The sequence below is a fragment of the Taudactylus pleione genome, unplaced genomic scaffold, assembly GCF_031769625.1.
Source record: "Taudactylus pleione unplaced genomic scaffold, aTauple2 ptg000026l, whole genome shotgun sequence".
In the NCBI taxonomy this organism is placed as follows: domain Eukaryota; kingdom Metazoa; phylum Chordata; class Amphibia; order Anura; family Myobatrachidae; genus Taudactylus; species Taudactylus pleione.
In genome coordinates, this window is record NW_028284428.1 from 2,619,114 (window position 1) to 2,643,352 (window position 24,239).

Genomic DNA, 24,239 nt, shown 5'->3' on the forward strand with positions numbered 1-24,239 from the left:
CTGCGGGGGGATTCTCTTATAACCACGGGGGGGACGCAGGGGTTGGTGGTTGCCGGAAGGATTGATTGGCTTTCCAGGGGGGCGGTAGGCAAGTATGCTAATACTAGAGATGAGCGGGTCCAGTTCTCCCAAATTTTGGGGATCTGAGACACAGCTTGGGTCTCCCTGCCTGCCCCAGATCCCTAAGCGAGGCAAAACCTTGCGATCCCGCTATCAGATCGCGAGGTTTTGCATCAAGTGGGCTTAACGCTTATTGGCTCAGAGAGCCGTCTGTCACGGCTCTCAGCGTTAAGCCCATTGAATAATGGCACAGGAAGGTAGGAAGATGTCGCCCATCCCCACTGTCGACACCACCGGCACCCCCCACTGCCGACACTACCGGCACCCACTGCTGACAACCCCCACTAGCAGCATCCCCCACTGCTGGCACTCTGCACTGCCGACACCATCAGGACCCCCACACTTAGGACACCGCTGGAACCCCAGCTCTGCCGACACCGCCGGCACCCTGCTAGCACCCCTGCACTGCTGCCCCACCTGAGGACACCATCAGCGACCCCACACTGCTGGCACTCCCTCACTGAGGGCACCACCAGCACCCCTGCACTGCCGATACTGTTAGCACACATGCACTGAGGACACTGCTGGCACCCCCGCTTTGCCAACACCCTGCACTGAGGGCACTGCCAGCACCCATGCACTGCTGCCCCACATACTGAGGACACTGTCAGTGAACCCACACTGCCGACACTGCTGGCACTCCCACACTGAAGACACCGTTGGCACCCCTGCACTGCCGACACTGTCAGCACACGTGCATTTAGGACACCGCTGGCACCCCCGCTTTGCCAACACCGCTGGCACTTCCGCATTGAGGACAGCACCAGTACCCCGCACTCCCGTCACAGTAAGTGCACTATTGGTGTATCCAACCCACTCTGTATAACACAGTGTATCCGTGTTGGAAGCTGAACTGCCACATGTTAGTGCCGCCCACTGTTGTCACTTAGCTTAGTCAGCCAGCTAGCTGGATGCAACCTTTTGGCCGTAAACTAGATGAAAAAAAAATCAATTTTGTGAAGTGGTCAAAAATTATTGGAAATGACTGGAAATAAATGTTATTGAGGTTAATAATACTGTAGGAACAAAAACAGGCCCAAACTATGTGATTTTAGCTGTTTTCATGATTTAAAAAAAAAATAAAAAATTGCAGATCCAAAACCAAAAAACAAAACACGCAAGGGCGGTTTTGGCAAAACCAATCCAGTTCCAAAACAAAAACCAAAACACGAGGATCGGCGCACATCTCTAGCTAATACTTGTCAGGGTTACCTACCCTCCCGATTTTAGCGGAAGGCTCCCGATTTTTAATGAAGCCTACCGCTGCCCCGCAAAATGTACATTAACTCCCGCTTTTTTTTTTAAAACCATCGGACTGTGCATGCGCAAGTCTGGGAATGCTGGGGGCGGGGCCTGTATGGGAACGTCATAACGCTATGCGTGACGCTTTGTTACTAAAAGGCCGGCCACCGCGGGGTTGTGGGCAGCGGTGGCCGGATAGTCAGCCCAGCAGCCCACACTGCAAACTGTTGTTGCAACGGTATCAGTGGCTGTATCAGCGCCGTTGCTGCGGCACTGATCAGCGGCTCAGGTCGGCCCCCTCTCTGATCAGCAGCAGCTGTCACCAGACTGACAGCGGGCCGGGGATGTCTGGTGACTGGGCCAGCCCCTGCAACATGTAGCACAGCCTCTATGGCCACAGCGCATGGCCCCACTCCCTACCTTTCCTCCCTGGGGCTTCTCGCAGTTCAGCAGAAATGCTGCGGGACCCGCTCCTCCTCCATGGCGGCCACATAGCAGTGAGCCTGTGCTGCTCGCAGACTGATGCAAATGACCTAGCCAGCACAGAGCACCACACATATCAGGACTGGCTGTCCAACATTGCTTCACAGTGGCTGGCCTCTCCCAAGGGACCATCCAACCTACCACCGGGCTCAAAGTGGACTGTACACATCAGCCCTCTTCATCCTGCTGACCTGCTCCTTGCCTGTCACTGTCTGTGCCGCCCCCCTCACAACACTGCCCCGGCTCCCTGCTCAGAGTTTACAGGAGGAGAAAAAAAGGTACCATTGGTGCACTGTGTGTACTGGGAGGTAATATGGGGGCCCTGTGTGTACTGGGTGGTAATATGGGCCACTGTGTATTGGGGGCAATATGAGGGCACTGTGTGTACTGGGGGGTAATAAGGAGATGGTCTGTGTACTGGGGATAATATGGGGCACTGTGTACTGGGGGTAATATGGAGATGCTCTGTGTACTGGGGGCTAATATGGGACACTGTGTGTACAGGGGATTACTATGGGGGCACTGTGAGCACTGGGGGGTACTATGGGGGCATTGCAACCATATATAAAAGGAATAACTAATGATTGCCGGCTTTGACTGTACAACCTCTGGTAGTAGGGCTACCCATAGATAAACTAGCTCTGGTGGTATGCTGATCTTAGTACTATATTTTTCAACTGCCACTGCAGGACACGCCCCTGAGTGACAGACACGCCCATAGGTGAAGTTAGACACGCCCTTTGGGCGGAACATGACATGCCCCCTCAGTGCGGCACATTCTGCTACCACCTGAAATCTCCTTGAAACTAGTTTTCAAAAATAGGTAAGTATGTACTATGTATAAGCATCTGCACATGATGCATTTACCACAGAGCAAGTGGTTGAAGAGTGTTTGAAATAGGCATTTCCTGTTATAGTCAATATTCAAATATAAACACTGCTTAATGCCCACATGTTGAGAACACCACATCCACATGTAAATGTCCTTCCTTTCTAAATGGCCATTGCTGTGTGCTGTTTTACCTGTGCAATTATTACAGAGACAGGTTTGTCTTTGCATAGCACAGTACAGTATTTCCCAAACTCATTCCTCAGGGAGCACTAATACCCATTTCCACCAAAAACCCGTGTCTGACCTGGATTTTCGGACATGGGGCCTGATTCAGACCCGTTCACTAAGGTGCGGATGCAATCTATGGGCGATTATCGCACGTTTGCACATGCATCAAAGTACGCATACGCGAACCAGTCTCTGCGTCCAGGAATTGTGCGCTTGTAGTACACAGACTGGATGCTAATTTGAGTGACAACGCCATTTGTGGGTGATAACAGGGGAAGGTGCTTTTGAACGGGGGAGTGGATAGGCGGACGAAGGCGTCTAAACGGTGTTTTTTTTTTTTTAATTCAGTAATTTTTATAAAAAAAATTTTCATTATACAAACAAGACAAAATGGAAACAAATATAAACATGACAGGCAGTACAAGTAATATGCTCCATTTAAATGATTTTGCGTCGGTATAAAAATTAATAACCATATTCGACATGTACAGGATATAACCTCCTAACACAATAAAGGGGTATACATGAACCCGAAGGCGCCATTCGGGCCCGTAAATCTTGAGAACAAAAATACTTAGTATATTTCAATATTTTGCTTTGCCTCCTCTAGCAGTATAATCATACCAACCGCATTGCTCATAAACAAATATTTACCAAAATATCAAAATCCCAAAACAAACCTCCCCATAACCCCCCACCCTGTATAACCTAACCCCAACCTAGGCATACTTGGATCCCCTAACCCCCAGCCCACCACTAACTATTCTAAATTACCTAGATCCCTAACCCTCCCATACCCAAATACAGGATATAAACACAAAATAAATAACCAGGGCAAAAAATAAACAAAATGACCCTAGGCTAGTAAAAACCAACCCCGCCCTCCCGCAGCATCTAGATTTTAGAGTACAATCCAGAAGAATATTGTTAAAGTAATACTGGCTCTCATATAACACAGAATATACAAATTAACAGCAACTAGACACAGTAATTCGCTGGAAGACATTAGTCTGGCCAGGTCACAAACCCTAGAAACAAAGGACTTGAAGTGATAGTTCCATCTTGACTCATACGAGGATAAACAGGAGAACCATCATGCTCGAACGACAAATCCCCAATTCTCGGCTCACATAGTAAGGATAAAAAATTAATCCGCAGGAGTACAGCGGCAACATCGGAGCACCCAGAAATTAAATAACAAATAAACTCAGGATCAAGCTCATTCAATGGAGAGGAGAAATAGAAGACAGAATTAGTCCCATTAGCTGTGAGGACTGTAGATTCAGGATTCGGCCGCATAATTTGCTCAGGTTCAAGCATATCCAATGGAGAGGAGAAATAGAGGACGGGATAAGTCGCAGAGGCTGTGAGGACTGCAGATTCAGGATTTGGCTGTATAACTCGGTCAGGTTCCAGCATATCCAATTGAAAAGAGAAATCTAGGATGGAATTAGTCCCAGAAGCTATGATGACTGTAAATTCAGGATTCAGCTGTATACCTCGCTCAGGTTCTAACATTTCCAATGGAAAGGAGAAATCCAGGACGGAATTAGTTCCATAAGCTGTGAGGACTGTAGATTCAGGATTTGGCTGTATAACTTTCTTAACCTCTTCACAGCACTTCCCAGAATCACAACACACAAAAGGGGTATTTACTATTTTACTTACATGTTATCAAACACTTTAAGGAGCTGTGAGTAGAGGCATTAACAGCCTGGATGATTTTATCCATAATTAAGAAAATATGTCCTGCAACAGTAATTTCAACACAGCAAGAATTCAGGAGATGGCAAAGAGCAGCCTAGCAACTATAGAGCAGGATAGGCAAACTTGAAAGCAGGAGTACAATGCCTTACTTAGAGGAGGAACTACAATTTTCAGCCAGCCAGCACCAGGGAGTAACTGCATACCTCCCAACTTTTCATAGCGGTAATGAGGGACAGGGCGCACCCGAAAAGGGGCGTGGTTTCTGAAAAGGAGCGGAGCCAACTGAAACGGGGGCGGAGTCTTGCAGCTTCCCCCCCGTTTTCGTCACTATAAGGGGCATGCCCAGCACTCTCAGAGATGCTGGGCAGCCCCCCCAGGCTCTCCCTACGCTAGTGAACAGATGCATCGCATGGCATCTGTTCACTTTCTGCACACCCGCTGCTCTGCTCTGCTAGGCTGCTCTCCCCAACTTCCCCCCCACCTCGGGACACTGCGGCCCGCGGGCGGGGCTAAGGGACAGTCACAGAAAAACGGGGCTGTCCCGCTGGAAGAGGGACAGTTGGGAGGTATGATAAGTGCAGAGTATAGCAAATAAGCCAGCTGGTACAACAGGCACCCCACCAGGGAAACCAGGCAGCAGGAAGGCAAAATAACAGGAGAAATAAAATACCAGACACTAGTCTCACACCATACAGCCAGCAGCTTTGCAGAGCCGGATCCAAGATGGCTGCCGTCAGTGTGTATCATCCGGGACAAACACTGGAGCCCAGTATAGATAGACGCTAGACCCAGGAGCCAGTCCACTGCAGTTGGAGAAGGGAGAAAGGTGTCACCTCCAGGTAAAGTCCCGCGGACGAACAGCCCAGCTTGCAAGCAGCCCTGGATCAGGACACCAGAGGATGCAGCCGTCCATGTGGGAGACAGGAGAAGCACCAGACGCCCACAGCTCCTCAGAAAGTAACAGGAGAGTCCCGATTCTAGGTCCAGGAGGGGCAGAAGAGCTACAACCACCATGCTGGGAAAACTGAAACCTGGGGTATCGCTCCTTCAGGATGAACAGCAGGATTTTCAGCGGGAGAGCAGGTAAGTTAGCTCCTACACCAGTCGCTCCAGGCCACGCCCCCTAAACGGCGTTTTAAGGGTGTGCATAATTAGCAAAGAAGGCGTCATTCTACATGTCACTTGGTTGTATCTTAGCCAACACTGATCGCAGTGCTTGCAATGGGGTAGGATCTACCTCAAGCTCTGAGTGCAGCTCCGATGGGGCTCGATGTTACCGACTAATCACACACTTCCTGGAGATGACGTGTGCTAAGTGAGAAAGGTGGGCGGCTTTATACTCCGGCGTGCGTTCACTCTGCCGTCGCTCTCTAAGGTATAGAAGGTGTCATTCCACCAGACAGTGCGATCGTGGCATTTTCATACCCGGACCCTTTTAGCTGCGTCAGAGCATGAGCTCCATGGTTCCAACCCAGGTCAGACCGCGAATTCAGGCAATATCACAGGGATTTACTACAAATCCCTTGCAGGGACAGAGCTTGCGAGAAAGCTATGTCCCTGCGAATCCTCTCCGCACACTAGTCATGGTATTTTCGCAAAAAATACAGTGATAAAGTGCCCGCCCATGCGCAGACTAGCCACCGCTGCTACCCTCCCCGGCGCTAAGCCCCGTCCCGTTATTAAGCCCCGCCCCCCTTAATAGCACTTACCTGCAGTCATCGGTGCTGCGGTGATGTCTTCCATGCCTCCGGGCAGCTGATATCCCATACTGCACTGGGACCCGATCACCTGATGACCGGGCCGCAGTGCACCATGGGAGACCAGCTGACCGGAGGGAGAACATCACCGGAGCCCCAACCACCGGTCCCTGGAGTCAGGTAAGTAAAGTTTTTATTTTACTTTTTTTTTTTTTTTTAGCAGAGATCAGCTTGTGGTCTGTTTAGACCACACAGCTGATCGCTGGGACCGGCTCCGGGCTCTGCTCTGTCTTTTAGAGCAGAGTAGGAGCCCGGTAACCAGGGGAGACCCTGGATAATGTCACCTCCAGGTGGCGTTATAATCACAGGGCTTTCCCTGATATTTTTTTACAATTTATTTTTAGTAACTTTGGTCGGATCACATTTCCCATTACAATTATGGGAAATGCGATCTGATTACTAAAAATAAGTGATAATTAGGGGTTGGAGTAGAATTTTACGAATTCTACTCCAATTGCCCTGTAGTAACTGTAGGTGATACTAAAATAATGTGAAAAGGGTGTGAAAACACCCTTTTTAACTTTATTTTAGTAAAAATAATGTTAATAAATAGAGCCCTTAGTGATCAGAACATTCGGTATTGCACATAAAGACTTGCATTATGCCTTGTTCTAATAGGTAAAAGTGTGGGGCAGATACAAGTTTAGAATTCCATGTTTTAATTTAACCCAGGAGCACCATGATTATATTGGTCAACAATGTATTTGAAAGAAATGGTCAATTGTCTAAACCACCGGTTCTCAAACTCGGTCATGACATCTCTCCCATAGTGCACTGCACGCAGCGGGACTTGGAAGCCGGATCTCACGAGTGAGCTCCAGCCTCCGGTTGCCGCTGGCACTGCGGTGAGGGAGCTGGGCATCCACTGGTAACAAAATCTCAGCGGGCGCCCTACACATGGAGCAGAACTGCGGTGCCGGGGTTAGGTGGGTCCAAATAGAAGTGAAGGAACGCAGTTCCGCCCCGTTCCGGCCCACTTTAACCCCTGGTCAGTCGCATCTTGCATCTTTGTGACCTATTCAGAGCGCATCACATATGCAAATCTGGAGATGTGACTCCTTCCCCCTTGGTTGTGGCTCCCTCACCTTGTCATACCTGGCTGAGATGAGATTGGAGGTGTGGTATTGCAAAAAGTGTAAAATAACTAGGGGTGAGCGGGTTCGGTTTTACTCGGTTTTACTCGGATCTTTTTATTGGCTATCGCCGAACACGTGTTTTGGATAGCGAATAAAATCGAGCCGAATTTGCGGTAAAGTGGCGATAAGAACCGAGTAAAACCGAGTAAAACCGAACCCGCTCACCCCTAAAAATAACAGTACACAATCGCATTACAGTTGACAAACGGACAGAGTAGATAATCCACAAGTGCATTGAGTACAGTAGCATGCTAATAGTATGTGTATTGCAGTGTAAAATTACTTTTATAAAACTGCAATTTTAGACATTCTGCATAATTGGGTATATTTTCACTGTTTGCGACCAATTACATGCTTTCATTACTATCAACTTTAAACTTACACAACAGGCAGAGCACACAACTCGGACCCTTCAAGAGGGCACGTTGCAATTTTTTTTGATGATTGATTTAGTCACACTCTGCGATTACATGATCACATGGTCTACTTTCGCTGCGACTACACACGCCCTCTGCTATTGCACACATGCCCACTTCCTGAGGTACCACGCACATTCGCCCTGGTCATGTGCAATGCGAAAAATCGCAACTTGAGGAAAGAAATGGGCAGAATAACGTAGGCGCTGCAGGGGACCCAGAAGGTAATGCAAAAAAAGCCCATAGGCTTTTATTGGGCAGCGCTGGAGTTTGTTGTCCACTGGGTCCAAACTCCAGAATGTATCGCACTCCAGAGCTTGGTACATATGGGGATGCTACATAAACTCTGAAAACTTAATTCTCAGAGTTTTGGACGCATTTTCACCTTTAGTACATACCCGTCCTTACTCTGCGTAAAGCCAAAAATCACTAATATGACATTTAATATAAGGTATTATCACATTATTTTCCTTCTCTGATTGCCCCCCCAATCTGTCTAATAATCTGTCAGTGAGATAGGTACGGTAGGCCTAATTATAGATTTATAAGTGTAATGCAGTAGTATTTTGAACAGAAATGTCACTGTGTATTTTTTTTCTGTTATACAGACTTTAGTTCAGACTGGACTCTAGTACATGAAGCATCGATACATGGACGCCAAGTCGCCTTAAATCAATTAATCAACCAGGTAATCAATAAGATTAATACTCCTGTATTTCAACATATCACAAATAAAATAAGGTATTGGGTTACTATGGTTAAACACATTTTCACATTTATATGGCTAATTTAGAGTTTGATAAAAATTTTACCATAGTGCAGAATTTGCAGCCAAACAAAACATATTGCACTGCATGGAAGGACTGCTTCACAGATGTTATCCAGGGGTGCAAGTACACAGCATTGGTTCATGAACAGAGGCCTATACATAATCTATATTTTAAATATTGTGAACATGGGCCCTCATTCAGAGCCGTACGCTCTGAGCAGAGCGCACGCTCTGAATGAGGGCCGCCCTCCATAATTATGGAGCGTCCTCCTGGACGCTCGTATAGCTGTGGGTCACCACCCACAGCCTATACGAGCGTGCAGTTTGATGGCCGCGATGGTCTTGACCATCGCGACCATCGAAACTGCGAGCCGGAGCCTGCGGTTGAGGTTTTCAACCGCAAGGCCCGGAGTGATTTTGGCTCTATCAGAGCCAAAATCACTCCCACTGACATCACTAGTGATGTCAGTGGGCCGGCTTCTGACGGGAGGCGTTCCCTTGGGAACGCCCCCGTCAGGGAGGCACGCCCCCGGCACGCCCACCAAAGGGGGCGTGCTGTCAATCAACATCGACAGCACGCCCCCTTTGATCAGACACAACGAGCGAAGGAAAGTCCTTCGCTCGTCGCGTCTGGCGCATGCGCACGACGGAGCTCCCTCCGTCGTGCGCATGCTCAGTGCGGACCATCGACCCACTTGCGAGCGGACAGCCGCTCGCGAGTGGGTCTGAATCAGGCCCATGGTTTTTATTTAATCCTAATTAATAAAAACAAAAATATATTTATAATAATAGAATATACAGATTGAGTCTCCCATATCCAAATATTCCGAAATACGGAATTATTTTGGCATGACTGAGATAATGAAACCTTTGATATTTGATGGTTCAATGTACACAAACTTTGTCTAAGACACAAATTATTACAAATATTGTATAAAATTACCTTCAGGCTGTGTGTATAAATGAATTTCATTTCTGTACACAAACTTTGCTTGAGCCACATAATTATGGAAAATATAGTGTAAAATTACCTGCAGGCTGTGTGTATAAGGTGTATATAACACATAAATGCATTCTGCGTGTATATCACGGTCCCATTCCCAAGATATTTCATTATGATATGCAAATATTCCAAAATACGGAATATTCCGTTATCCAAAATACCCCTGCTCCCAAGCATTTTGGATATGGGAGACTCAACCTGTATTACTTTATATGCCATTACCTAGATCAGTGTTGGCTAACCTTGACACTCCAGCTGTTATGGATCTACATAACCCAGCATGCACTGCTACAGATTTGCTATTAGGGCATGCTAAAACTGTGGCAGGGCATGCTGGGATATATAGTTCCACAACAGCTGGAGTGTCAAGGTTAGCCAACACTGACCTAGATCAATCAGTGTAATACCTTTCCTTTCCTTTCCTCTTCTCTTTTCTTTCTTCTGTACAATAATGTCTCGGCTACAGAGGACAGAGGTTGGGTGTGAGAGCCTGCTACAGGCTAAAAAGTTCCCATCCAACCAGCCAGGCAGTACTGATTGCATCATCAGTGCTGGGGCCATACAGCTTTGGTACTTTGGGGTGGGCAATGCAGTTTTAATGTCTTCAGGCCAGCCTGTTGTCTGTGGCTGCAGTGCACAATACTTAGTTGTGCCTGCCAGCCGAGAGGCAGGCAGCGGAACTTATTTTAAATGTTTAGAATGTTTTTGGATTGTGTTTTAGGGATAGGAATCATTTGATGTTTCATCGGAGACATAAGTCAGATGGTTCCAATGTTTAATGTTTAACCCTGCAATGGTGAGGATCCAATGTTTCCTCACCATCGCTAGATTTCTCCCCCGAAGTTTCCCAGATGGTTTCCAATTTTTTTGGTTGCCGTTGTTTTTAACTCTGTGAGGCTGCTGGCAATTCGCATTGCGAATTCAGGCAATATCACAGGGATTTACTACATATCCCTTGCAGGGACAGAGCTTGCGATAAAGCTCTGTCTCTGCGAATCCCCTCCGCACACTAGTCACGGTATTTTCGCAAAAAATACAGTGATAAAGTGCCCGCCCATGCTCAGACTAGCCGCCGCTGCTACCCCCCCGGCGCTAAGCCCCGCCCCCCCGAGATCGCGGACCCCCCCTTCCTCCCGCAACCCCCCCTCCCTTAATAGCACTTACCTGCATGATCCGGGTCTCCGGTGATGTCCTCCATGTGTCTGGTCAGGTGATATCCCATACTGCACTGGGACCCGATCACCTGATGACTGGGCCGCGGTGCACTATGGGAGACCAGCTGACCGGAGGGAGGACATCACCCGGAGCCCCGACCACCGGTCCCTGGAGTCAGGTAAGTAAAAATGTTTTTGACAATTTTTTTTCCTTTTTTTCAGTAATCAGCTTGCGGTCTGTTTAGACCACACAGCTGATTACTGGGACCGACTCCCGGCTCTGCTGTCCCCGTTAGAGCAGAGTAGGAGCCCGGTGGCATTATTATCACAGGACCTCCCTAGGTATTTATTTTTTATTTTTAGTAACTACCAGACAGATCACATTTCCCATTACAATTATGGGAAATGCGATCTGATTACTAAAAATAAGTGATACTTAGGGGTTGGAGTAGAATTTTACGAATTCTACTCCAATTGCCCTCTAATAACTATAGGTGATACTAAAATAATGTGAAAAGGGTGTGAAAACCTCAAAACACCCTTTTTCACTTTATTTTAGTAAAAATAATGTTAATAAATAGAGCCCTATGTGTGTAATGCTGACATTTCAATACACAGTTTACACACAGTGCTGCGTTCATGCATGCTGCTGGGGGGCTGTGGCTAACAGAGTGAAAGACACTATGGACAGCCAATCAGCAGCAGCACATAGAACAGCCCCATCCTCTGCTCACTGCCACTGGTGCTGCTCTCAGTTAGTCACTGGCTGCAGAGCTAGGCTGGCTGCATATGTGCTGCTGAGGGGGAAAGACAGACACTCTGGTCAACCAATCAGCAGCTATTGGTAATGTAATTGACCAGTGACAGTCAGTCACTCACTGCATGTACTGTATATGTATGTATGTAAATATATACACGAGTATATGTGTATATATGTGTGTGTATGTATATATATATATATATATATATATATATATATATATATATATATAATCTCTATATCCGGGCACAAAGGTACGGCACTCTAAAGGTGCGTACACACTGGGCGATAAAGTGGACGACTGAACAATAACGATATCGTTATCGTTCAGTCGTCCACTTTATCGTCCATTTTTAAGCCCAAAAAGATGAACGATGACGACGCACGTTCCCGCGGGTCGTTCGTCATCATCGTTCATCGGGCTGACATGCAGGCCAACCTGACGATCTCGTCAGGTTGCTGCATGTCAGGGAATGGGGGAGAGAGCCCGGCGCTGAACGATATCGTTAATGATATCGTTCAGCGGCTGTGCTCAATGTCATGAACGACATTGAGCACAGCCTGCCGGGGACAACACTACACGATATCGCTCAGGGAGCATATCGTCTAGTGTATATGCACCTTAAAGTAAATAAGTGTATTTAAACCACCATTAATGTTTACAGACAGTAGTGTAAGTCGATGTTTTGGTATATACTGTATAAAGAATGTTCTCAGGACAATTATGTAGCAAAATATAAAACCGGCAGCCACAAATAGATGTTACTTATCCCACTCTAAATAGAGAAGATACCAACCCAGGGAGTGACCGCAGGGTTAGATCTAGAATGAGGCGCTGTACAGGACCTCTGATGTCACAACCACGTGAACTGCAACAAAAGGGGGAGGGGCAAGGTTCAGAACGGGAGCCAAAAGTGTCCCCTCGGGAGTTCGATTTGCTCCCCGTGCTTCAGGCACAGTTGCTCGCTTCGCTCGCCACAGTTTTATATTCCCCCTCTATGCCCACGTGGATAGTAGCACTGGTAGCTGACCAGCCCTGCTGTAGCGGTCACTTGGTTGTGGCATCAGAGGTCCTTACTTCAACTTGGATCTAGCAACAACTGTGACGGCTGGGCTGGGACCACGAGGCGCAGACAGTGAGGCTCTCAAAAATTACATCACACGGGGCTATTCATCAACACTAAAATAACGTTTTTAAGGACATTTTCCTTAAATAACGTTATTTTAGTATTCATGAAGCCACTTAGCACAGGAGATATCACTGATATCTCCTTGCTAAGCTCCCCTGCGTTAATTTCCAAGCTCCCCATATAGTAATATGGGGATGTAGAAATTATTGTATTCATCGACCTCCGAAAATCATAGATTTTTGGAAATTGATAGTGTAACTTTACACCATCTCCAGATGGCGTAGAGCCTCTGAAAGTGCTCACAAGCTGCCGTTTACACAACACGGCAGCCTGTGTAGCAGTAGCAGATCAGCCTGCAGCCACTGCCGTGCGCTCCTCCTCCCTCTGCTCTTGTGTCCAGACTCCAGCAGCGGCCGCCCAGTCCTCCCTCTGCATGACTCTTCTCACAGTTCCCTGTACTCTCCCCCACCGTTGCCTACTGGGTGCATCAGGGCTGACCACTTTTCTCCGGGACATCTCTCCTGTCCGGCGGCGCCCGCGTCCTACTTCCGTTGCAGTCTTCTGTTTCCACCCGCCGCTGCCTGTACGTCTGGCCAATTTTCCCCGGCACATCTCCCCTGTCCGGCGGTGCCTGCGTCCTGCTTCCACTGCAGTCTTCTGTTTCCACCCGCCGCTGCCTGCTGTTAACGTCTGGCCACTGTCCTCCAGCTCCAGGGCGCTTGTGTGTTGAAATCGCCTGCTGCTTATTTGTCTAATAAACTTTATTTTAGCCATTACATATTTTTTCTACTGTCCTGAATTATTTCAAAGGAAGGCTGCGCATGCGCATTTAATAAAATCAGGCAGCACTAAGCCAAGGAAGGAGGAGAAAAGTATCTCTCTCCGAAAAACTGTCTACGCAGAAATGGCAGTTTTTCGGTGATGATACATATGTAGCTAAAGTATGATGAATCAGCCAAAAATTATGTAGAACTCATTGCGAGTTCTAAACTAAATTAACACTTTACATTTTTTAGTGTTGATGAATAGGCCCCTCAGTCTCCCAGCAACACCAGCTGTGGCAACCACGGACATGGCTGTTGTTGCTAGATGCCTTCGTCTTGGCAGCACAAATAAACCATTTAATGCCAATGTTTCAGGAGGACTGTTTGTAGTATGCTGCCTAAGAAGTACAGGTACAGTACCAGGTCTTTAAAGATCTTAAAAAGGAGTTTTGCATTTTTTAAATCCTCTGAGTGCTGCTGTTTTTTTTTGAACTGCTGGACTGTATATACTTTAAGCCTTCATCAAATAAACATAAGTATGATTTTAGAAGTTTATTAGTGTATAAGATCTGTATTGGTTTACTGCTTTACAATACTTTAACACCTGATTAGCTTACTTAACTTAAGTTACAAATAAATAAAGACACGGACACCAGAGCTTGGCTAAAAAAGGTCACAGCTTTTTATTTATAAATTAAATTCAATCAACCTAACCAGGGTGGCCAAGAGACGCTGCAACTCAGTTCTAGCTTTCACCTTGCTCAATACTCGGAGGACGACTAAACGACCCCCCTTCAAGACATACTAACGATGCGAGAGTCTCACTTCCCTCCTGGGCCAATCCGAGGTGCTTTCGCACTAAAACAGCACCCGGGTCCCCCCGCAAAGAGAAGGACAAATTCGCCAGGGGCAATGAGGGACAGTGCCCCCACAAAGTTGTCTTACGCCACCTAAAGCCACTGAGTTGCAGCGAACTCCCGCCATGCTGTGCCTCACCTAAATTGGAAAAAAGCAGATTAGTGAACACAACTTAAATGTGGGTGGGATGGTGGGTTCCGAAATTCCACTGCAAAAGAGGCTGAGCTGCCCTCTAACCCTTCCTTATATATCCTCCATTTAACTCCTCCTATCCCTCTGCCTATAGGATGATCTGGCCACCTGACACAAACCCTTCACTCAGCCAACCAGGCTGTCATATACAAAAACACCTTGCAGAAACCATCAATCTTATCTATCCTCAATCCTATACAGATTTCGTCTACCATTATATGTTTAAGTAGGTAGTTTACTTTAAAAAAAATAGAAACATCGGATAACATCGATGTTCCAGAACTAATGTTTAGGACTAAACAATGTTTTGCATTCAATGTTAAAATCATCGGTACTTTAATGTTTTCTTTCGATGTCCCATCCGTATATGTGTTTTAAATGATTAAGATGACAGAGTGACACCCAGTAACACACTGATTGGTGGATGGTGCTGTCTATTCACCAGAGTACTTGGAGGAATGCACAATCTGATTGATAAATGGCTGGAACAATCTGCCAATCAGAGTGCAGGCTGCTGTCACATGGACCCACAGATCTGGTCTGATTTTTACACAAGCTGAGGATAGGGAGGCACCCTGTATTATAGTGCACTGCCATGGGTGTTGGAACGGGGGGCAAGGGGCGGTATATTCCCCCCAAAGCTTTCAAAGGCGAGGCAGCCGTGTTTTAAGTTAAAACACTGCACCTCCTCCTCCTCTGTGTGGTGGAGGGGCCGTGCAGCCTATAGTAAAGCACAGCCCCTGACCATCCGTGACTGCTGCTACAGTGGTCTGGAAAAAGAAGGGTCAACAATGCAAATATTGACTCTTTGCATAAATTTTATGTAATTGTCGATAAAAGCCTTTGACACTTATGAAATGCTTGTAATTTTACTTCAGTATACCATTGTAACATCTGACAAAAAGGTCTAAAAACACTGAAGCAGCAAACTTTGTGAAAACCAATATTTGTGTCATTCTCAAAACTTTTGGCCATGGCTGTAGGTAACAGATCAATTTAGGGAACCAGGTAATAAAATAATACATTTCCTGTTTAAAAATGATTTGGTTATTAAATAATAAATTTCTATAGGTCTCTAATTATTTTTCTAAACAACAAAGATAAAGTAACCCGTTATGGGATGTAGTTGGAATCCCGATGCACGGGACACCGTCTGATGGAATCCTGACATGGAAATCCCGACTTAGTACTAAAGGTAGGTGTCTAAATACCGATGCCTATCTTTAGCTCGATGATGGAATCCCGACAGACAGCTTCCCAAACGAAGGTAAACGGGAAATGTTAGCCGCGGAGAGGGGGAGTTAGGTTTAGGCACTCCCCGGGGAGGGTTAGACTAGGGGAGGGGGGAGTTAGGGTTAGGCACCACCGGGAGGAGGTTAGGGTTAGGCACCCCCCCCCCCGGGAAGATTAGGTTTAGGTAATAGGAAGGGGGGGTTAGGTTGAGGCCCCCCCAGGGGGGACTTAGGGTTAGACATCACCCTGGGAGTTTTAGGGTTAGGCACACCTAAGGGGAGGGTTAGGGTTAGGGGGGGAGAAGGGTAGGGTTAGCATACTTACCTGCCCTGTCGGGATTCTGCTGTTTCGGGCTTCCAGCGCCTCACACCCAGCCCCTATGTTATACACATTCCTGATTCAATGCAGTGAAAGTCAAGTGTGAAAGCAGTGTGTGGATTGAAAACTACATAAAAGATGTGACTTTGAAATAGATGCACAAAATAAAAACATTGTAAATATTATATAACATTTGTAGTTTTATCCTGGAGCATAACTATGGAAAATGGTCACAGTGACTCTTTTAGGGAGATGTTCACTTAGTTTGTTTCCATGAATATTCTCCTGTTGGGAATATGATGATTGTACACATAATTATTCATCTTTATCTTACCTGCTGCAATAAGGGTCATTAGTTTTAGCAGATAACTACAGCAATGTAAAAATGATCTGTGGTTGTCATTGAATGTTGTGTTTTATAAAAAGTAATTATAAACAACATTAATATATACTTAGCAAAAACATGTATACGTACGTAGTTCCACATTTAGAATAGTGCACATGTGCTTTTCCAAAATAGCGCAATTATATATACAGCAAAACACCAGTAAGATCTATAGACCCTAACAATTCAATTACAATTTTTAATCAAAGGCAAAAAGTATTTCTAAAACACAACATCAATCAGACCTCTATTTGTGGATTGCAAAAAAGTAAATAGGACTTAACATGAAATAAATATTTGGATTGTATTAGTGTGTATTTTGTATATAGATTAGAATTGTTTTGTGTTTGTCTGTTGCTAATTTCTGTAACTGATAATACTTACCACAGTTTTTCATCTCTGGCAATTGCTTTATGTGTTTTGTGTTCCATAGGGATATAATGTAAATCTGACTACAGCAGATCATGTGAGTCCTCTCCATGAAGCTTGCCTCGGAGGTCATCCTGGCTGTGTCACAATACTGCTGAAACATGGAGCTCAGGTACTAATTAATAGCTGTGATTGTTACTCAGTATTACGCTGCTTTGTCTAATACGTCCAAAACGTGTCTCCTTTTTTGCTGGGTTATTATATTTAGCTTTTTTTCACTTATTTGACAATTGACGTAACATTAAGTCATGTTAAAAGTGCTTTTTGCTCTCACTTACAGTACCTAATTTTAAAACATCCCCTCCTGGAGATCCTGGGGTAGGCTGTCAGCCATGGGGGTCAGTGGCATAACAAACTGCAGTGAAGGATACTGATTACCTGACTGTTATTCTACTTTGAAACCTTGTAACGGACACTCTTCTTACACTGTCAGCTCACCCGTTGTGAGTAAGGGTCTATTTATCATTAAATATTTGGGCGATATTCCCTGAAAATATTAAGGATCTTCGTGATGCTCTACGGACTACTATATCGCAGATTCTTCCTCTGAATCCCTCTCCATCAGCCCCCTGGGACGCATGCGCATTGACTGAGAGGGACACAAATCAGGAAGCGGTGTGATAGGGTTATGTTATTACACTGGTTCCAGTGGAATTGGTATGAAATACCGCTGGCCGCATGGCCGGCACTTCGATTCCCGTCAGCGGCAGCCCGACAGGAGCAGAGTGCGACGCAGCGGAAGCCCGACAGCGCTGGAAATCCCGATCGTGGATAGGTAAGTATCCACTTACCTAACCCCCCTAACCCTAACCCTCCTTAGGGGTGCCTAACCCTAACTTCCCCCCCAAGTGCCTAACCCTAACCACCCCCTTCCCCGCTGCCTAAACCTAAGTCCCCCGGGGGGGTGCCTAACCCTAAGTCCCTCCCGGGGGTGCCTAACCCTAACCCTCCCTCCCCCTAGCCTAACCCTAACCCTCCCGGGGGGCTGCCTAACCCTAAGTCCCCCCCGGGAGCCCTAAACCTAACCCTCCCCCCCGTGGCTGTCCGCTCGCGGCGCCCGGCATCACTACGATCGTGATGCCAGGCGCCGGTCTCCCAGCGTCGGGGAAATGCGGGCGTCTACATCTAGACGCCCGGCATTTCACCCTTGCCGGAATAAGACAGTCAGGAAGCCGGCTGCCGGTATTTAGGCAGTCGGCTACCCGATTGCCTCCCGTTCCAGCTTATCACCAGGATGGGCTCTTATCAGAGTGTGGGGTCTATTCACTAAGCAGTGTTAGGAGACAAAGTGAAAAGTGATAAGAAAGTGATAAGGTGCCAGCCAATCAGCTCCCACCTGTAATTTTTCAAACACAGCCTGTGAGATGACAGTTGGGAGCTGATTGGCTGGCACCTTATCACTTTCTTATCACTTTTCACTCTGTCTCCGAACACTGCTTAGTAAATAGACCCCTGTGTCTCCTGGCAAGAGAACATTGGTAAATTTGCGTGAAAATTTTAATTTCCATGTTGCGAATTTACACAAAAAATATTTCTCACATCTGGATTAAAAATGCTGATTGTGATAAATATGCCCCTAAGAGGCCTATTCATTAAACATAAATATTCTCTGGAGATAATTAGCTTTAGAACTCTCATGGAGTTCTAGCTAATTATAGGTGGAATTCATCATTCCACCTCTCCATAAGTATCTATTCCGAAAAGCTGTCATTTTTGCGATGACAGCTTTTCGGGAAATAGATTCTTTTCCCTGCCTACACTACCTTATCGCGTCTGGAAACAGTGCTGCGCATGCGCTGTTACATCTGTAAAACCAGCGCATGCGCAGCACTGCCTACACATGCGTTAAGTTTCGTACCCCCCCGACCCCCCACCCCCTCCCCCCTCCGCTAACCTTCCCCCCCCTGACTTACCTGTCTGCGCAGCAGCCTCCGGCTCCGTCCTACTGGTCTGTCATGTGGTTTCCCAGCAGACCACATGACAGATTAGAAAAAATATATATTTTTTTTCTTTTTCTATACTTTCTTGTGCTCTGCTGGGGAGCACACATGTCCGACCAGCCTCCGGAGCCTGAGGACGGAGCAGAGCGCCGGAGGGACTCGTCGGGGGACCTGCACACGCTGATACAGGTAAGTGGATTCTGCTATTCGCCACCTCACAGTGGCGAATAGCAGTGGCGTAACTAGGGTATTTGGAGCCCAGGGCAAATTTGAAAAGGGAGCCCCCCCCCATGAGCGCGCGCGGCAAAAAAAATGGGCGTGGTCACTTAAAAATGGGGCGTGTCAACATGACACACCCCTTTATTTTCAAACTGAACATTCCTATCCATATGCACCTTAACCCCAGTAGTACCCCCTATACAGTACCCCCAGTATGCAGTTGTGGTCCCTCTCATGCAGGCCCATAGTAGTGCCCCTTATACAGTATCCCCAGTAGTGGTCCCTCTTATACAGCCCCCAATTAGTTCCCCTTACTCAGTACCCCCAGTAGTGGCCCCCCCAAATGCAGTGCCCCACGTAGTGTTCCCCCTTATGCAGTGTCCCCAGTAGCAGTCCCCACAATGCAGTGCGCCCAGTAGTGGTATCCCCTTATGCAGTGCCCTTTTATATAGTGCCCCCAGCAGTAGTCCCCCCCATGCAGTTTTCCCAGTAGTGGTCCCCTTATGCAGGCACCCTGTAGTGATCCCCCCTATCTAGTACCCCCTGTAGTGGTCCCCGCAGTGCCCCTAGCAGTAAGCCCCTTATATAGTGCCCCCAGCAGTAGTGTCCCCCCCTCCCATGCAGTGCCCCCAGTAGTGGTCCCCCTGATGCAGGCTCCCAGTAGTGACCCCCCCTATCCAGTGGTCCCTGTAGTGGCCCTATCTATTATTGCCCCCAATAGTGGTCCCCCGAGTTCAGTGCCTCTAGTAATACTAGGCCCCTTTTAGAATGCCCCCAGTGGTAGTCCCCCCCCAAGTAGTAGTCCCCAGTAGAGTAGCCCCCCCAGTATAGGTCCTCCCAATGGCACCCCCAGTAGATGTCCCCCCCCAGTAGTAGCCAACACCTCCCCCGTTGAGCAGATAGGTTTAAAAATAAATAAATATATATAAAAATATACTTACCTGATTCCACGCTGCTCCTGCTCCTGTCCGCGACGCCGCTCCCGACCGCCAGTCCGCCCGGGCTGGCGCGCTCAGCATTATGGGACTGACGTCATGACGTCAGTCCCATTACCCACTGCAGGAGCCGGACGGAAGTCCGGCTCTTGCAGTGGGTGCTGCAGCAGTCAATGAGAGTCTATCTGACTCTCATTGGCTGCTGTTTAACACACGCATCGCCGCCAGCGCTGGCGGCGATGCGTGTGTTATGCACAGCCTGAGCCCGCCTCCTGGCGCTATTGGGCAAGCGCTCAGGGGGAGGGAACGGGCTCAGGCGTGCAGCACAGGACCGGCGCTGGAAGCCTAGCGCCGGTCCTGTGCAAATGTGTAGCGCTGACCGCACTCATTGCGGTCGGCGCTACACTGGCTATCTATGGCCGGCGGGCCGGTACCGTGGCCGGCGGCGCCCCCCCACGCCGCCGGTCCAACGGCGCCCAGGGCACGAACCCCGCTCGCCCTGCCCTAGTTACGCCACTGGCGAATAGTAACTGCATCAAATTCCGAAAATTGATCATTTTCGGAATTTGATGAATACCATAATTTCTACATCCCCATACTAATGTATGGGGAGTGTGGAAATTAACGCAGGGTGACTTAGCACAGGAGATATCACAGATATCTCCTTGCTAAGTGGCTACATGAATACCAAAATAATGTTATTTAAGGAAAATGTCCTTAAAAACGTTATTTTAGTGTTGATGAATAGGCCCCTATATGAGATGACTAATCAGTTAATATTGGTTTTGATTAACATCCTTACAGAGGTTTTATTTTCTTTATCTTGACAGTGCCGGACATCCCAGTTTTTCTTATATCAGTGTATTTGGAGGTTTATGGGAGAACTCATCTTAGTCCTTAGCTCCAGCCGTGATGCATATCTTTGCTACAAGTCACAAACCCCTTTTTGTATATTCTAGAAAACAGTAGTAGGAATTTCGTTGCTATGGGCAACACCTCCACTTTTGTAAAGCTGATTTTTTGTAAGTATACCCCTTGTAGTGGGTGGTTGTACTTATGAGCTAACCTGTGGGACAGGCAGTGCTCTCACACAGGAAGCATTCTTTCCCAAACATGGAGATATACCAACAAGTCTGGATTTCTAGATATAGCTCAATATTTAAATCTTTTACTTAATTTTCATTTATGTATATATTTTTATAGTGTACTTAGAAATTTATATATTGAAATTTGCTCTATGCGACACATTCTTAACATCTTGCATGCTATTATCCATTGTCAAATAAAAAAATAATCTAAATGACATGAGATGCAAACACATTGTGCTCTTATAGTTTAGTAACTTATTTGTTAATCTATTAAATCGAGGAAACCTGATTTTCTACTAATCCATTTCTTCCAGTTCCAAGTAATGTACAGCCGCTTATTAAGCTATCCAGTGTAGTCCCATGAGTTTAATTGATCACAGAGTCTGCATACTCCTCTTTTAGGTCAATAATCCGAACATTGACTGGAAAACGCCAATATGTAATGCCTGTGTCAGTGGCAGTGCCTCTTGTGTGAATCTGCTACTACAGCATGGAGCCAGCCCGCATGCAGTGTGTGATGTAGCATCCCCAATACATGAGGCATGTAAGAGAGGTAAATATTCAAATAGCTCCAAAAGCTACATTTTACGTCCTTTTATGTTTAGCCTGTGAACACAGTGCTGCAGGATAGAATTATACTTAATATTGTAAAGCGCAACGGAATATGCTGCGCTATATAAGAAACTGTTAACAATAATTGCAGAATAAGATGAGTATGTAAAAAAAATAGTTTTTAATGATTTTTATTGAGAAAATTGCAGCATAGCCAACCAACTGGACTTACGCTTGGAGTTTCGGAATTACAAAACACAGAACATGTGAAGAATCTTGGTGTTGTCCTGGATAGTGACTTGACTCACAGGGGTCTATTTACTAAGCAGTGTTAGGAGACAGAGTGAAAAGTGTTAAGGTGCCAGCCAATCAGCTCCCAACTGTCATTTTTCAAACACAGCCTGTGAGATGGCAGTTAGGAGCTGATTGGCTGGCACCTTATCACTTTTCACTCTGTCTCCTAACACTGCTTAGTAAATAGACCCCTTAATTAAGGTGAGTATCCACTAGCAGACAACATTGTAATCGTACAGTCATTCCTCTTCCCCTGCAGTGCCTACACTGAATTATGTCATTCAGTGTAGGCACCCTCCCTCATCCCTGAACATGGTCAATCTGTAATTATCGGCAGATTGACTAACATGTTCAGGCGATGATTGATGTCGAAAGCGACCAGCGGGAGCATGCATCTCTGGTCGTTTTCGACATTTTCATGTCTGATTAATGAACGATTGAACGATAACGATGTTGTTATCGTTCAGTCGCTCATTTTAATCGGCAAGTGGATATGCGGACATCAGTCATTAGCCACAATCAAATCCTCATTCTTTCATCTGAGGAACATAGCCAGAATAAAGCACTTTATTCCCTCAGAAGATCTACCTAAAGTCATACACACATTTGTATCATCATACTTAGACTATTGCAATGCCCTCTCCCAGCAATAGAATTGCACTGCTTGCAGCTGATACAAAATTCTGTTGCCAGGCTAGTAATACTACTGTGATCTGTAGATCAGTACCTAGGATCTCCATGAATCCATCTAAGGGTCGAGCTTTTAGCTTTGTGGCTCCGACTCTATGGTACTCTCTTCCCTGCACAGTTTGAGAGGCCTCCACTCTAAAATCCTTCAAAAGCAGACTCAAGACACCTGTTTACCCAGCATTTCACTAATGTTACTTCACTAATGTTTTCTCTTTCTTGCTAAGCTTTGTGTTTTAAATGCAAATGTAAGGCACTTTGAGTCCTATTAGAAAAAAAAGTACTATATAAATAACATTATTATTATTTAAGAAACCTAACAAAGCAAAGACATAACTACCATGAAAGGAGGGGGTGCTGTTGCTAGGGGCTGTATGGTGACACAATCCTTTCTGCAGATTGTTTCAGCAGATGCAGATTGGAGGTCTGCTGAAAAATTGGATAGTTGTGTACAGTACACATAGATTGGTTGAATCTGCAACCAGGCAGTGGCTTAACTAGGGGCGGGGGGTGGCTGGGGTGGGGTTGTAGAGCGGGGCATGTGCCCTGGGTGCTGTCTGATCTGCCGACCGCCATCCAGGTCAGTGCAGACCCCAGACACCCCCCCGTCTGTGCTGCCGGGTCTGAGAGCAGCACTATACACTAACACAAACACACCGCCACCGGTCCCCGGTAGTACATTCACTGATAGTGAGTGTACTACCCGGCGGAAGTGTGTTTGTTTTAGCAGGTAGTCAGACTCTTATTGGCTGCTCACTTAGGGCCAGTGCCAGGCTGGAGCTTCTTCATGAGGTCCGCCTCCTGTTTCCCGCAGTGGGTGAAGGGAGAGATGTCATAATGTCTCTCCCATAGTGCTGAACAGGACAGGAGGAGCGGACGGCGGCGGGCACAGGAGCGGGGATTCAGGTAAGTATAATTTTGTGTTCTGTATGTTTTATGTGTAAGGGGCACTACTACTGGGGGCACTGCATAAAGGGCATGGCTGGGGGCACTCTATAAAGGGCGCTAGTGGGAGCACTGTATATAGGGGGCACTACTGGAGGCACTGCATAAAGGGCACTACTGGGGGCAGTGCATAAGGGGCACTACTATTGTTGGCACTGCTACTGGGGGAATTGCATGAGGGTTTTTTTCAAAGCTGTCAATTCTCTGAGGCTTTGAGAGCTAGATTTTAAAGGGCAATAATAATACATGCAAAATCAGATTCTGATGTTTAGTATACAGTCAGGTGCATAAATATTGGGACATTGACAGAATTTCATATTTTGGCCTCTATTCACCACCACAATGGCTTTGAAATGAAACAAACAAGATGTGCTTTAACTGCAGACTTTCAGATTTCATTTGAGGGTAATTACATCCAAATCAGGTGAACGGTGTAGGAATTACAACGGTTTCTATATGTGCCTCCCACTTTTTAAGGGGCCAAAAGTAATGGGACTATCAACTCAAAAGCTATTTAATGGACAGGTGTGGGCTATTCCCTCGTTATTTCATTATCAGTTAAGCAGGTAAAAGGTCTGGAGTTGATTCTAGATGTGACATTTGCATTTGGAATCAGTTGCTGTCACTATCAGTGAAGCAAGCCATCATTAGGCTGAAAAATCA

At 46.5% G+C, this 24,239-nt stretch overlaps 1 protein-coding gene across 3 annotated transcripts in view; it reads left to right on the top strand.

Moving 5' to 3' along the window:
- ASB9 (ankyrin repeat and SOCS box containing 9) overlaps positions 1-24,239 on the top strand; it is a 68,414-nt gene that overhangs the window by 31,678 nt on the left and 12,497 nt on the right. For all 3 annotated transcript variants that reach the window (XM_088451585.1, XM_088451582.1, XM_088451583.1), the window contains 3 exons: positions 8,530-8,609; positions 16,921-17,028; positions 21,501-21,651. In XM_088451585.1, coding sequence (XP_088307711.1) covers positions 8,530-8,609; positions 16,921-17,028; positions 21,501-21,651 — 339 coding nt within the window. The remainder of the gene's footprint in view (positions 1-8,529; positions 8,610-16,920; positions 17,029-21,500; positions 21,652-24,239) is intronic.